The sequence below is a fragment of the Calonectris borealis genome, chromosome 16, assembly GCF_964195595.1.
Source record: "Calonectris borealis chromosome 16, bCalBor7.hap1.2, whole genome shotgun sequence".
Classification (NCBI taxonomy): Eukaryota; Metazoa; Chordata; class Aves; order Procellariiformes; family Procellariidae; genus Calonectris; species Calonectris borealis.
In genome coordinates, this window is record NC_134327.1 from 12,859,211 (window position 1) to 12,873,186 (window position 13,976).

The 13,976-nt window shown below is 38.6% G+C and overlaps 2 protein-coding genes across 2 annotated transcripts in view; one reads left to right on the forward strand and one right to left on the reverse strand.

Annotated features, from left to right (window-relative positions):
• The window catches only part of EIF3B (eukaryotic translation initiation factor 3 subunit B), a 396,012-nt gene that overhangs the window by 345,786 nt on the left and 36,250 nt on the right, over positions 1–13,976 (forward strand). The window lies entirely within an intron of this gene.
• The window catches only part of GNA12 (G protein subunit alpha 12), a 44,789-nt gene that overhangs the window by 8,198 nt on the left and 22,615 nt on the right, over positions 1–13,976 (reverse strand). Inside the window, exon 3 of the mRNA XM_075165309.1 lies at positions 113–163. Coding sequence (XP_075021410.1) covers positions 113–163 — 51 coding nt within the window. The remainder of the gene's footprint in view (positions 1–112; positions 164–13,976) is intronic.

A 13,976-nucleotide genomic window follows, 5' to 3' on the forward strand; every position in this document is an offset into this window, starting at 1 on the left:
AAACCAAAAAACCCCACGAATCCCTGCCCCCAAAAAGCATTAGTCATAGCACACCCAGGCTTCCATTATCTCTTTGAGCTCTTTTGGTTCAGAAAGAGAAGGTATGTCTTACCAGCTGACCAATCCGATCCAGGTTATCCAGGAAGTATTTCACTGATTCACCCTGTGGAAAGGAAAGAGATGGGAACTAAGCTTGTTTCTAGGATAGCAAATCCAACTGTGTTTTCACTTTCCAACACACACTGAGGTCTAACATAGCAGTATCACATGTGGAAGCTTGGACAACATCCTGATATGCTTCAGGAGCTGGAACAATAGATATACTGCATAGCTTAATTCACATAAACTGCTGGTAATGAAGTGGAGCTGCCATAATACACTACCGACATGTAGGTAAGGTAGTATTTCTTCAAAAGCAATTCTCTATTAGTTCTAGAAAAATCGAAGTTGAGTAGAGATCTGAATAAATGCTCAAAGCTATCCAGTAAATCTCCACAATGAAAAGGAAGTGTTATTAAAGTCAGTCCTTTGCTTTGGCTTAAAGAATTATTTTTTTTCCCATTGCATGATGAATGCAGTTAATTGACACTGAGTGGGAGTAAGTGAAACATTTATTAGAAGCCAATATATTTTGTTTAAAATTCATAACGTGAACAAAAGCATATCCTAGACTGGTTGGCATATCTTTAGAAAAGTGAAAGATTTAAGTCACCCACAATTTCTGATAATTTAAGCTAGGCTTACTTGTCCAAAAAAAAAAAAAAAGAAACATTCCGAAGGACTTTCTCTTTTACAGATAGTTTCCCTTTTAGGCTCAAGGGTTTTAATAATGGATTTGCTGATCTTGTACAAAATGCTTTAGCAGTTATATTGAGAAGAATACAGGCAATGTTTACAAAGAAAATTTATTCTTGGGTGAAAATGCGTAAGAGGTTTTGTGGGTTTTGTTTTGTTTTGTTTTTTTTTTTTTTTTTAAAAAAGCTTGCTCATGTATCACACTCAAATCAAGTGCCACTTCGCATTAGTGGATACAAGAAGCCCTACACATACTTTTTAGAAGTAATAAAATTGTTTCCATATAGATGCAGACTTTACTTCTGGAGTGAAACTATCTTTGGCAGAAGCCCATTCTCTTTCAAACACTTCCCTTTCATTTCTTCAGATGAAGATGATCTGTTCAGTAAGAAAGCATTCTTCATTGTTTAGGACATATGTCTTGCAGTTGTAGCAATGTCATAAGAATGATAAAATGGAAAATCTTGCTGCCTTTTAATAATTTTAGGCAGCAAAACGTATTATATATATCACAGACCAGGGCCGTGTCAGTAACAAACAAACTGACAGTAGGTGCCCTCACCAAGTCACTAATTCAGAACGAGAACATTCTCAAAATATCATCTCAGATTCCAACAGCAATATAAATGCTTAAACCATACATTCTCTCTACACCATAGGCTTGAGACAGCAGAATAAAATTATTCCCCTCCCCTTACAACTGTAAACAGATGCCACCACAACAGTTCATTTTGAAGAATCAGACTGCAGACCAGAGGATTCAGTGTACATACTTTCAGCGTAAGGCATAGACAAAAAGGAGCTGTAACCTATTATCTCCTAACATTTAAAACTGGAACTTTTCATAAAGGACAGAGAACATGCATATTTGCAAAAAGCTACCATGTATCACAAAAGATTTACAGTGGATTACCAGCAGAAAAGATGACTTTTTTGGGGGGAAGTTTCCAAAGAACAATTGCTCCAAGAGCTTCCTTACAATCATGAATTTTCATAAGGTGAAAGTAATTTCCTGTATTTTTTGGCACTCTGTTGGATCAGAAGAGATATCACAGACCGCATGAATAAGAGAAAAGGTTTTCCTGTACAGCATTAGTCATATTTAGGAGATGGGTGAGCCTGAAAAGAAAAAGTCACTGAAGCTATAAAGAAACCCCAAACCCTTCTCTATCTATTGTGCTTTGTCCTACACAATGCCTTTAGATGTGCAACAAGACTGCAAACGGGCCATCTCCGATACAACTTGTTTCTATTTTCTACCCAGTTGCTTTAAGAGTCCTCGCCTTGTCCACATACCCTCCCACGCTGAGAGCAGGAAACAGCTGTACGCATGTAAACTGCTGGGACACACAAGCAAGTTTACCTGATTTACGGCTTGTGCCGCCCCTGTTTCCTGCCCCACGCATCAATCAGTTTAACATTTTGCACACTTATAAGGAGGTAAGAAAATAATCTGATTAATGAGAAAAATACATGTTCGTTTCTGCAGTGGTTTAGGGAAACTAGACTCCTCTAGTTTCTTATATAGCTCTTTGTAACATTGCGGTTAAGCCAAATAATTAATTCTGGGAAATTTTAAGCAGTAATTGCAGAACACTTGGATAGCTGAGTAACCAAGTCAGGTTGCTGGAACAGGTGTGAACACCATATGCATGGTCTGACAGATCTGAAGATGTCTGAATATTCTCTTCCAGCATAGAATTCAAAAACATCCAGTACTTAAGTCAAAATATCTGTTTCCAGTCAAAACAACAAATCCCTGACAAACTCCACAGGGTTTGAAGTGAAGAAAAGCTCAAAACATTAAAGCACACAAACCTGAAGGAAAGGGGAGGGGAAAAAAAAAAAAACAAACCAAGAAACAAAAAAACCCCACCCCAAACCCACACCACACACTTGGAACCCCCTACTTTAAAGTTGATTCCTTGATTAAGTCCTGTGTTACGGCCTATGGAAGGGTGGATTCAATTCCTGCTCCAAAAACTTCTCAAGTAACCTTGCTCTACATCTTGGTCTGATTCACAGAAAAGTTGGTTGCTTCTGGGAAGCATGTGGGCTATTTCAGTTCATCGAGCAGGCAGCACAGAACAACTGCAGACAGCACCAACTAACTTGATGAATAACTTGTAATTTATTTAAATGAGGAAAATATGGAAACTCCAGGTGTTAGGACTGTTTTGTATTAGTATTTTTAATCAGAACAATTGTATTAACTGAACATTCATTTAGCTTTTAATTTTTTCCTTGTCATCCAGGGGAAATAGATCGCAATATCAATTAGATCTAGAAGTTAAGTTTATATAGCTTTCTATCAAGCTGCACTTGAATGCAATTTTGAATTCCGTCAATAAATTATTATTTATGCAAAGCCATCTCATGCTTTGGGTATTATACACACATACAAACAAATGCACTTGTGTGTGTGTATATATATATGCATGTATATAAAACACACACACAGAGTTTACAAATTGTTCATCAAGGTAGGTTTTTCATTCAAGGCAAATTAGTATCAAAATCAAAAAGTATCAGCTACCTCTTTCATGTTGAACTTTTTTTTTCTCTTTAAGACACTGGCCACAAACAAGCTGTTTGGGCTTTTTCAGTGCAAATTCTTAGGGTTTCTCCAAAGTCATGTAGCCATTCAACTACATTCAAAAGCTGGCTTAGCACTTCAAATGCTCTCCTTTTCCAAATCTTAGCCAGTTATTTCTGGTTCACTGGCATGACATCCTATAGAAGTGGCCGCTAATATTTGCAATTGATTCATCAGATACTAAAAATATCTTTACGCAGATTGACATCTTCAATCTTACTATTTTAATAGTTCTAATGAAAAAAATTAAGTAGTCTTTTGAGCATTGCAATCTATTTTGAACTATGTTTGCAAGCAGCAAAATAGAAATGGAAGCCATCAAAGCTATTTATACTAATTATACTATATTTAAATAACTAAAGATAATCACATCATGGTATGTTCACTTAAAAACAAACAAAAAAGGTCCAGGTCAGATGTGTCAATCTTTTACAGGCTGGTGCGTCAAGAAAAACTGTGGCAGCTCACAAACTTTCCCAGATCAACTACGTTCACAGAAGATTGTTGAGCTTCTGTCTTTTCAGATTTAAAAAGACTCAAATCTTCTTGTATTTCCCTGTTAGTACACTATTTCCTTAAAAAAAAATTCTAACAGTATTCATAAATAATGTTCTTAAAATCTGAAAGACATTATTTCATTTCAACCAGCACTGTACTTGGATACAAAGCACCATTCTGTCACAGTCACAGCAGAGTGTCAGTGAAGCATTTCTTATTTTTTTTTTAATGTTTAACAGATAGTCTATTAGTCTATTTCACATTTTAAAAGTTGTATCAAGAAAGTCTGAGATGACCATCTATTTTGCTGTTGATACAAATCAGCTAGCTGGTTTTTTTTCCTCTTCATGATAATAAATCAAGATGTCAAAACGCTGTCTCCCATCCATCCCCTGTGTTTTCCAGGACAGTGGCGAGGGAGGGAAGAATGACCTCCGAGTTATGAATTTTACATAATTCAGATACTCCTTTTTAGTACACAAGAGCACAGTATAGACCATAAGTCTTCCTTAACTTCTTGCTCACCACACAAGAGTTACCACAAACGCTCGGATGATTCATTCTCTCACTGCTAATCTCTTCTCCCTCTGCAATACATATCCTCTGAGTAACAGTTTTGCCAAGTGGGACCAAGTGAAGGAATAAGAGATGCTGTTCCCATTGTTCAGTAGGATGAGTCACTGCACATCTGGGAACTGGGGGAATCAAGAAACACAAACAGAAGGCCTAAAGTGAGCCCACAAGTTCCACAATGCAGCATCACTATTGGATTTTTTTTTTTTTTTTTTTTTTTTTAAAGAACTGCCCTATCTGCAGTATAAAGTTTAACAAAGCCAGAGAAAATAGTACAATTGGCTTAAAAACTGACTGGTGGAGGAGAAAGGGAGAAAAGGTAAAATGTAAAGTATACTCTTGCTTCCTGAAATAGTGCTCTAAAGATCTTCTTTTATATCCCAGATTATTTTGAACACAGCATTCTCAGGGGCAAAAGACATAAAATTAAGAAGAAATATTTATTCCATTTTATTCTACATATTTTGTACTATATGAACGTCATCTTAACATTAGCACCAAGTAAGTTACCATGAAAATAACTAATAGAATTTAACATCTCTGTCCCTTCAGGCTAGTTCATAGCACATAGAAAATCTCCCTGAAGAAATATTATAACTCATCTGGCATCACTTCCTTTGCCATTGATAGCCTCATTGCAAAAAGGAAGCAGAAAACACTTGGGCAGAGTTCCCAAGCAGTATTCATTTCATGAAAATAAACGCACAACAGATCATATGTAGATTGCTTTAAAACAGAAACTCACCAATAAGAAATGTTCTGCAAGGCTAGAGTTTATCAACTTGTCACTTCAGCCCTCAGACAGTTATTCAAAGTGACAGTTGGTCAGATCATAAATGATAGTGAAACATCCTATTGTCCAGTACCCTAAAATACAGGCTCATTTCAAACTTTTCCTTCTGAAAACCAGTTCCTCTAAATTCTGCTCTGAACTAAAAGACTTGAAAGGGGACCCTCTGTTCCAAATTAGGTTTTTTCCTTTCCTTGTCCCAAGGCTTTTTTGGCATAATATTAATTTAGCCCTTCCTGATCATTCTGTCTCTAGCTGCTAAATTTAGAGTGCACAATTTAAGGTAGACCCATCAGTCTTAGCTTGTTTCAGATGATGAATTAAACCACACAGGAAGGAAACGTTATACTTCAAGGAAGCATGTAATACAGATCTAACAAGATTCCCACAAATACAGCAAAACACACAGAGAAACGGATACTGTAAGTAACTACCACAAACTGCAGCTGAATCTGCAAGGTGAAAGCAACAGTGATCCAAATAAAAGAACCGTGGTGTTCGTATCCCACCCTCCATTCAGGAGTTGTAAAACATTCAGCAGCAGGGCTGAGAAACACAGAGGAAATCCAGGAGATCCCAGAAAGAAGTTTGGGAATCTCCCAGCCTTTAACCTCTGAGATCTCAGATGCACAAATGGGATGGACTTAAAGCACTGACACATAATTTCATCCAAAGCGGGCCTTTATATAAGGTACTACTCCATTAGGATTGCCAGAGACACATACTGACAGAATGCAATGCTAATGCTAACTTTCAGTGCTAACTTGCAAGTGAAATCTTTGTTTTTCAGACAAATACCAAGACCTCATTTTTTCCAAGTTTCCTGGGATGTCAATCACCTGTTGATTGCAAGGGGTTTGAATGTTTCAATTTCAGATGTTTCATAAAAGCAAGATATCCAAAGCAGAGGCCCAAGGGAAGAGCAAGGTTAGGAGCACAGAAGTAGTATAAAATAACCAGGAGACCAGCATTTAAAGTGTTGGAGACATTACATCAGCCAAGTTTTTGGGTACTGAGATTAGCACCCAAAACCTCACCAGCAAAGAGAGACACGGAAACGCTTTTCTTAGTGAGACCTACTGGACACAAGCAGCAGGTTAACATCCCACCACCATAATGCATACATCCTTTGGGAGTGAGCACGGAGACATGGCTCCAGGTTCCACACTCTGGTTTTGTCCAAGGGAAGTAGTAGTCCTTTACAAACCCTGAAGACCCTGGGTTAAAATTCTCATGAGGGGCAACTATAAACAAACAACTCCCCCTCCCCAAACCTGCAGGGTCTTCCAACAGATTACTTCTAAATCTGCACTTCTATTCAGCCTCACTGGTAACAGGGCATGGATTTACTACAGCCAAAAGTGTGTTCTCTTCTCTGTGACAGCTGATGAATTAAGTATTATTTTCCAGGGAGATAAACAAGTCTGTGCTTGTTAAGAATTCACTGAGAAGGATGCTGAAGTAACCTAAATTGCCCTGAAATGCTGATGCCCATTCTACGCCATAATTCTGTTCTACAGATATTCTACATCCTGTCTGGGCACTGAAATTTATTGACACAAGACAAACACTAATTTTTCATTCAATCACCAGTTCCAAGGCAGAGACTAACCACTTCTCCGTATTTAAGCCATACAGAATTCTAACTATCAAATCTCTCTAGTGTTATTTTACTTCCTCCTTAACAACAGTCTGAGCTACTGGCTCCCATCCAGCAACTCCAGTGCTTATCCAAGTTGCTGCTATCTGTACCCTACAAACATACCAACTACGAAAAAGTACTGTTTGGTTCCAAGCTTCTTCTGAAAACTACCTCTTCTTTCTACTGCCTAGTCATACAGTGTAGGTATCAGATGTTAAAGTTTGAAAATATTTTAAAAATTCATTATTTGTCAGCTGAGGCAATGCAAAAATCTGTTTGTCCAAGTCAGGATGGCTTTCTATAAACTCATCCTACATGACACACTGGCCAAACTGCATGCTTTACAGCATATGGATAAAAAAAATAGGTGATAAGTATTTATTTAATTTTTCCCAAAAACGTCTAGGCTAATCTGAGCTTCCACATCAGTGATAAGATTTGTGGATCCCTGTGACCGAGTGAAATTCTAGCCTCACAGCTAAGAAACACTCTTAACAGGAGCAGAGTTCTTGTGGTGAAGGGCAACCCCTACATGTATTAGCTTTTTCCAGCAATTAAATACAGCAACTCTTCCTGAAAGTGCTGCAAGGGAAAAAAAAAAAAAAAGAAATCACATTTTTCCTGAAATTCTAGGTGTTTCAACAGGATGTAGATGAGATAAATTACTCTTGATACTATGTTAACAATCCTGTCCATTTATCTCAAATATGCACACTAGCAACAGTGCCTCAAGGAGGAAAGGAATTTTCTGTTAATAGACTAAGGCAGGCTCATCCTACACTAAGTTTCAAGAAACACAAATCCCTATCATTTTGATTTTACTCCTACTTCCTGTCTCTTCATCACTGCTATTCCTGCTTCACAGATTTGCAATGACTGGAAGAAAAGCAGGTGCAAACAGCAGAGAACACAGTACTGGCCACAAACAAAACACAAAGATGCACAGTGCAATACAAAAGGGTTAAGTTATTGCTTTTCAAATTTTTTTTAAATTCTAGAAAAATCCTTAATCAGACAGACTTGCACATTAGCTACAGTGCTTTAGCATTTCATAGCCTTTACCGACTAGCTGCTAGCAAGATTCAAGGAGTAGATGCAAGGGGATATATACCCCATTCATGTGGAAGAATCATGGTTATGTTTAAACAACAAAAAAAAGTCTGATTACTGCATCCAACATCAGCAGTGTGCCCAGCTCACACACACTCATCCTGGCACGAGTGGACGACAGACCTAGTCATAAGCATCCCATGAAAGGATTCCATCCTGTTTCCCTGCCAACTGTCAAGCAAATACATTGTCTAAAATTGGTGCCAGAACCCTTTCATCTCAAACACCGGAGGTTCTCCGCGAAGTTGAACTAACACACGCCAGCTCAACTTTTCATTCCAAGCACAGTCGGCTAAAACGCACAAGAGAAGGCAACTGAAAGCAGCAATCTCGCCACAGTTAAAAGAAAGTCCCGAACTGTAAATGGAAGGATGGATCCAAGATTCTGGCTGATCACTAGCAAATGACCCCATTTGTTCTCAGTGGGCAGCTGCCATGCAAAAATGGGCATTTCCAACTAACACATCAGAATTTAGAAGAAACTGGATGTTTTCACAAATCACCAAGAACGATACACAATCACGTTATTATGTGACCCTAATCCCATGCTTTCTTTCCAGCAGCTCAGTATGCAAACCTGAAACTTGCTTTGTTTACAGAAGACATCTGCAGAACTAGAATAGACATCAACAAAAAATATTACCTTATGAATTAATCTAGTCAGCAGTGCTGACTATCTGATCAAGACTAAATCACAAGTTTACCAGTGAGTTTCCCTTTCAAACCTTATCAGATCAAGGGATGCGAAATAAATATCTTAGATCTCGTGGGCTGAAAAAACAGCTAACACCAGCCATGAGAGAATGTTGAGCTTGGACTTTTCCATGGCAGGTGGCCAGCTGGAAAGCTAAGCAACTTGTATGCATTTATAACAGGCATAACCTTCAGTATCTTGCAGAACGATGCTTCCTACTCCACTTGTACACCAAAGCATTTGTTGCAGAGTGCCCTAATTCTCCACTTTCTGTGGAAACATCAGCTCAGACATGTTTTACTGAAATTTGTCTACGTCTGTTGTTAAAAGGTGACTATAAGAATTGGAAAGAGTAATTTATCCCTCACATTTATTTAAAAATATGTTTTAAAAGAGACTTTCTCATTTTGTCTACATGTATACAACCAAGACATTTTTAGATGCAATGCAGACCAAAATGATGGTCTTGCAAGATTCAGAAAGCTGCTCAGTATCTGGAAGTTCGGTTTTAGGTGGAAATCAGACTAAGGTAGAATGCCAGCTAAGTCTTAGTTGCACTCAGGTGTGCTATTTAACAGTTTGATTCCTATAAAACCAAGCGTGTAGGCTGTATAGTGCAGAAAAAAAAATTCCACCTTGCTTACATTACTCTGAAGTTTTTCACCATGTCCATTGCCTCAGCACTCAACAAGCTCAGCTACAGAGAACACAAGGCTTGCAAGTCTGAGGAATTCCTCAAGCCAGTTTCCGTGTCTGATTTTCAAAAATCATTTGTCCTAGAAACAAAAAACTTCTCCTTTTTCAATAATAGCTTGGTATTTGTTAATTCTAAGAGGCTGACCAACTTTGAAGTGCACCGTTTCTGCCAGCTGTTACTTTGCTTGCTTTCCCAGTGACTTCCCACATCAGTGGAATTTCACAATATATACTAGCTTGCTCTCAGCTCTGAGAAGCTACTCAGTATCTCATGTTCACCCACCTACGCTGAGATTGGTATTGCCTTCTACCAAGTCTGACCTTTACATGCACCTGTAAATCCCCTAGATCACTAGCGATCGAGTTGTCTCATGTCATATGCCAAGAACATTTATTTCATTAGTTTACAGCCGTACTTTGGGTCTGTGAGAGAGGGTTTCACCCAAAAAGTGACTGCCCTCCCTATAACCTCATCACTCCTGCTCCAGTGCCAGTGACAACACTGCATGTTGAGTCCAGCAGATGAGTGAGTGAACTTCAAACAACCTTTGGTGATCTGAAATAAACTTCAGTTTCCATTCACAATCGAGACAAGTTTTCTCTGTGATCTGATTTATAGTCATTACCTCAAAACACTTTTTATTTATTCACATCCAGTCACAACATATCAATTATTCCAAATACTCTATTCCCTACTGAAGGTTGTTTCGGCATGAGGAGAAGGGGAAGTTCTCCCAAATTTGCACTTAAACCTTAGCACTATTGATATTTTAGTCTGAGGATTTCAAGTAACCTAAACTTCTTTTTATTTCATTTCAGAATTTGTTCTCTTTCAAAACATGCAGGATTCCTTTCCCTGCATTTTTCACTTCAATCCATCCTACCACACAACTCACATCATTACTTTCACTTATGAAACCAAAATTGGAATGGATTTACCTGAGCTGAAAATTAAAGCTGTTCAGGTACTGATCCACTAAAGGATCAAACATCCCCGAGCAAAGACTCACAACGTGAGATGGGGTCGGTAACTGCATGAACAACAGCTGTGTTAATGTGCAACTCCATTCTATTTTCATGGGCATCTACAGCCAAGTCCTTTGACACAGTCCTCAATCATTATAAAGCTACTATCTTGAAGCTCAGGCTTATTAGAAATGACTTACCATGGAGCAAAAAAGCCCACAAGTAATGTTGAAGTCTTGTAAAAATAAAGCTTTCCATTTGATATTCACCCTCACGTGCATCTGCTTTATACAAATTAAGCACTATAAGCATCTGAAAACAAATCTAAAGATGAAATAAGCGATTTGAAATAAGTGACTTAGCTTCCATCCTTAAGGCCTCATCTACACATGTAAATTAATCAAGCCACAGTGGAAACTGAAGTGGGTTTAACAAAATTCTACAAGCTGTTGAGCAGACTAGCCTATAAAAAAAAAATCCTAATTAAAGCCCCAGTCACATCCTACTGAACTGCAGAGGGGGAAACAGTCCAGCCACACGGATGGCCATCTGAACACCTCACAACCTAGAAAGCATGTGCTGGACTGGGAGAAAGAAGACAGAAAAAGAGATATAATAGGTGGTTCTTTTGCCTCCTGTCTACATCTAACATCATTACTGATTCAGTACTGTACTCTGACGAGACTAGAAGCTACATGGATCAAAGTCTTAAACACGCAGAATTCAGAGATGAAATTAAATGGGAAAGATTTCCATCAATAAACCACTATTTTTTCAGTTTGAGAATTTACTGAGTTTTCCAAAGTAGAATTAAGTGAATATCAAGGAAAGCGAGTCAAATTAAAAGGCTTTGGGGGTGGGGTGGAGAGCAGACCTTCTAAGGACAAACACCACAGTTTGTTCAGGAGTAAAGCCAAGTGAAGCACAAGTCTGCCACAGTCTGAACTGCAGGAATCTGTGTTGTATACAGAGGAGACATTTGAAAGGTGTCAATAAATTACTTCTCAGAGCAGAGCAACATGTTTTCCACTTTCTCAAACAGAAAATCTTGCATGATGTTTCCAAGAAGTTTTCTTCCCCTCCCCCAAATACTAAGTCAATAATAGAGCAAAATAAGTTTACTCCACAGAGCTGCTTTAAGTATAGCTGCAAACTAATGAGAAGGTGGAGACCATGCTGCCTTCTGCCTTTGTAATAGAAAGCCTTCCCAGCTAGTGCAGGTTCAGAAAAAGGAGAAGCAGAGTATTGAGCTAACCTTACTTTTTTCCTTTGAGAAGACAACTTAACAGCTCTGCTCCTTCCATTACTGTTCAATTATCAGCTGGTCAGTTTGTGGCAGTTTGTGGCAGTATGGAACCTCAAGAGATTTTCTGGACCAGTATCATGTTCAAATGCATCCTTAAGTCATCTAATCTACGAAAACCTCCACTGTTGCACAGCCACCATTTCACATAAACTCAAAAGTCAAATACTGTGTTTCTTCCCTCCCTCTGCTCACCACCTCCTCCTCTACACTCAATACCTTGACTTTGAAATGGAGCCTTGACTTTGAACAGTATGCAAACACTTCAGACACTCCGATAACTTGGAACACAGACATTTTAAAAACTAAACAGCATCCTCAAGGTACAGGCATTTTAGCATCAGGAAAGATTTATGGAGAAAAGGAACCATTGCTTGGATGAAGGATCAGCTAGATAAAGACGTTGCCATCATTCCTGGGCAAGCACCAGGTTAAGGTGACCCGTGATCACTTGCGATGGCAGCTGCTTGTTCCTTCACTAATGCCACAGCATGTCACTACCTTGGCTGTGCTTACGATCAGTCATAGGCTTGCACTCTGCCTCAGATGAGCTTCCCAATTCACAGCAGAGCTTCCAAAAAACATGTGCCAACATAAGCAAGAGCACAGTGCAAAGCAGAACTCCCTAAAGCACCATTTCCTATTGCTCACCATGATTACTGTATCACGGAATTATAGCCCAAGCTAAGCTCTATCTTTGCACGACACATTGAATACAACACGATGTTTTAAGGCAGAGCAGGCTTGCTAGGGAGACAGCAGGAGCACAGGAAGATAACAGAAGAAAAAGTAGGTTAAAGAAAATTACAATCTTTTCAAGAAGTCATTGCAAAACGATTAAGATTTGGATAGCTAGCTAGAATACAAGACAGCCAACTGAGCAAGTTATCGCTACCTAACTATCCTACCTGCATTTTCCTTTTCAGCTTTCTGCCAGGTCCTGTCTTTTAAAGAACATAGGCTCATTAAACATAATTCACTGTCAGTGTGACAAGTTAAGAACAACTTCAAATATCTGTTCTCTTTTAAGCATAAAAATCCAGGAGACACGCCAGTAAGACTTCCTCATAAAAACATACCTACTTTTTAATGTTTTGCTCAATTCAATTTGTTTATCTGTGCTGGTTACTTGTTCTCGATCCTACATAGCTTACTATAAACTAGGATATTCATGAAGGTTTGAAAGCATTCCTTACCCATTATCCTTTTAATTCAGTGGCCCCTTTGAAAAATCCAAGCCTTAACCTCTAACTGTTCTTCCTCAAGGGAACATTTTAGAGAATTTGGAAAGACACTGAGATCACCCTTGCTCGCTGTCCCGATTCTAGGTGGAGAGGACAAGGTCCAGTACCAATATGAAAGAAAGCTGAATTACTACAGAGAACATACAAATGAGGTGCAAAAGGCTGACTTGTAAAACTAGAGCTTTCTGAAGTGCTGGTCTTCTGAGCACACAGTGAGCCATGTCAGGGAGATGGGCTTAACAAAACCATTCACCTCTTCTTTTGCAGTGCCTTTTTTCCCCCCCCCTAATTTCCTGAAACCAGCCATACGGTCAGAAAACTGCTAATACAGTGTATAGGCAGCAGCAGGAGCCCTCCCTTCTTTTACACAGCCACATCAGTCCTTGTTGGATCTTGAAGAAGTGTACGTAACTTTAATACGCCAAAAACTTCAAAAACCTGTATCATGGGAATACAAATATAACAGTCTCCATTTCAGCTATATCTTTGAGATTGAAGGGTTGAAACCAGTCTGACAAGTGGAGCCCTTCCACTAGAAACAATATTCTTTGATTGTTTTTAGACTGCAGTATAAACAGATAAATATTAACATATGTCTCTGCATAATGCAGGTATTTTGTTGCAACTAGAATAAAAGTTGTCCTCATGTGCTACCATGGTTTTAACCTATGCATATGCTCATTACTTAATATATGAGCTCTCTCTTGCTTCCACCAAATTTCAGTAGGAACTGTTTATTAGACTCCCTTAGTCATACAAAGAGCGCATCTTTAAATGTACTTAACTTGCTCAGATTTCTGGAACACATTCTCATTATTGGGAATCTCTACTGAGATACTAGTTGCCAATTTTGAAGTCTCTTGAATTATTGAGATCTATTAGAAACTTTCTGAACATGGAAATTAAACAGCATAATCAAAAGCTAAAGGCTGCTCACTGGGTCAGATTTGTCTCTGCCCAGAACTTTCCTGCACACTAGAAAGGGATAAAGAGATTACTCCAGTGGTTTTTAGCTGCAGTTGGGTACTGGCTCAGGCAGCCTGAACTGAAAGTTTCCTTCCTTGTTTCT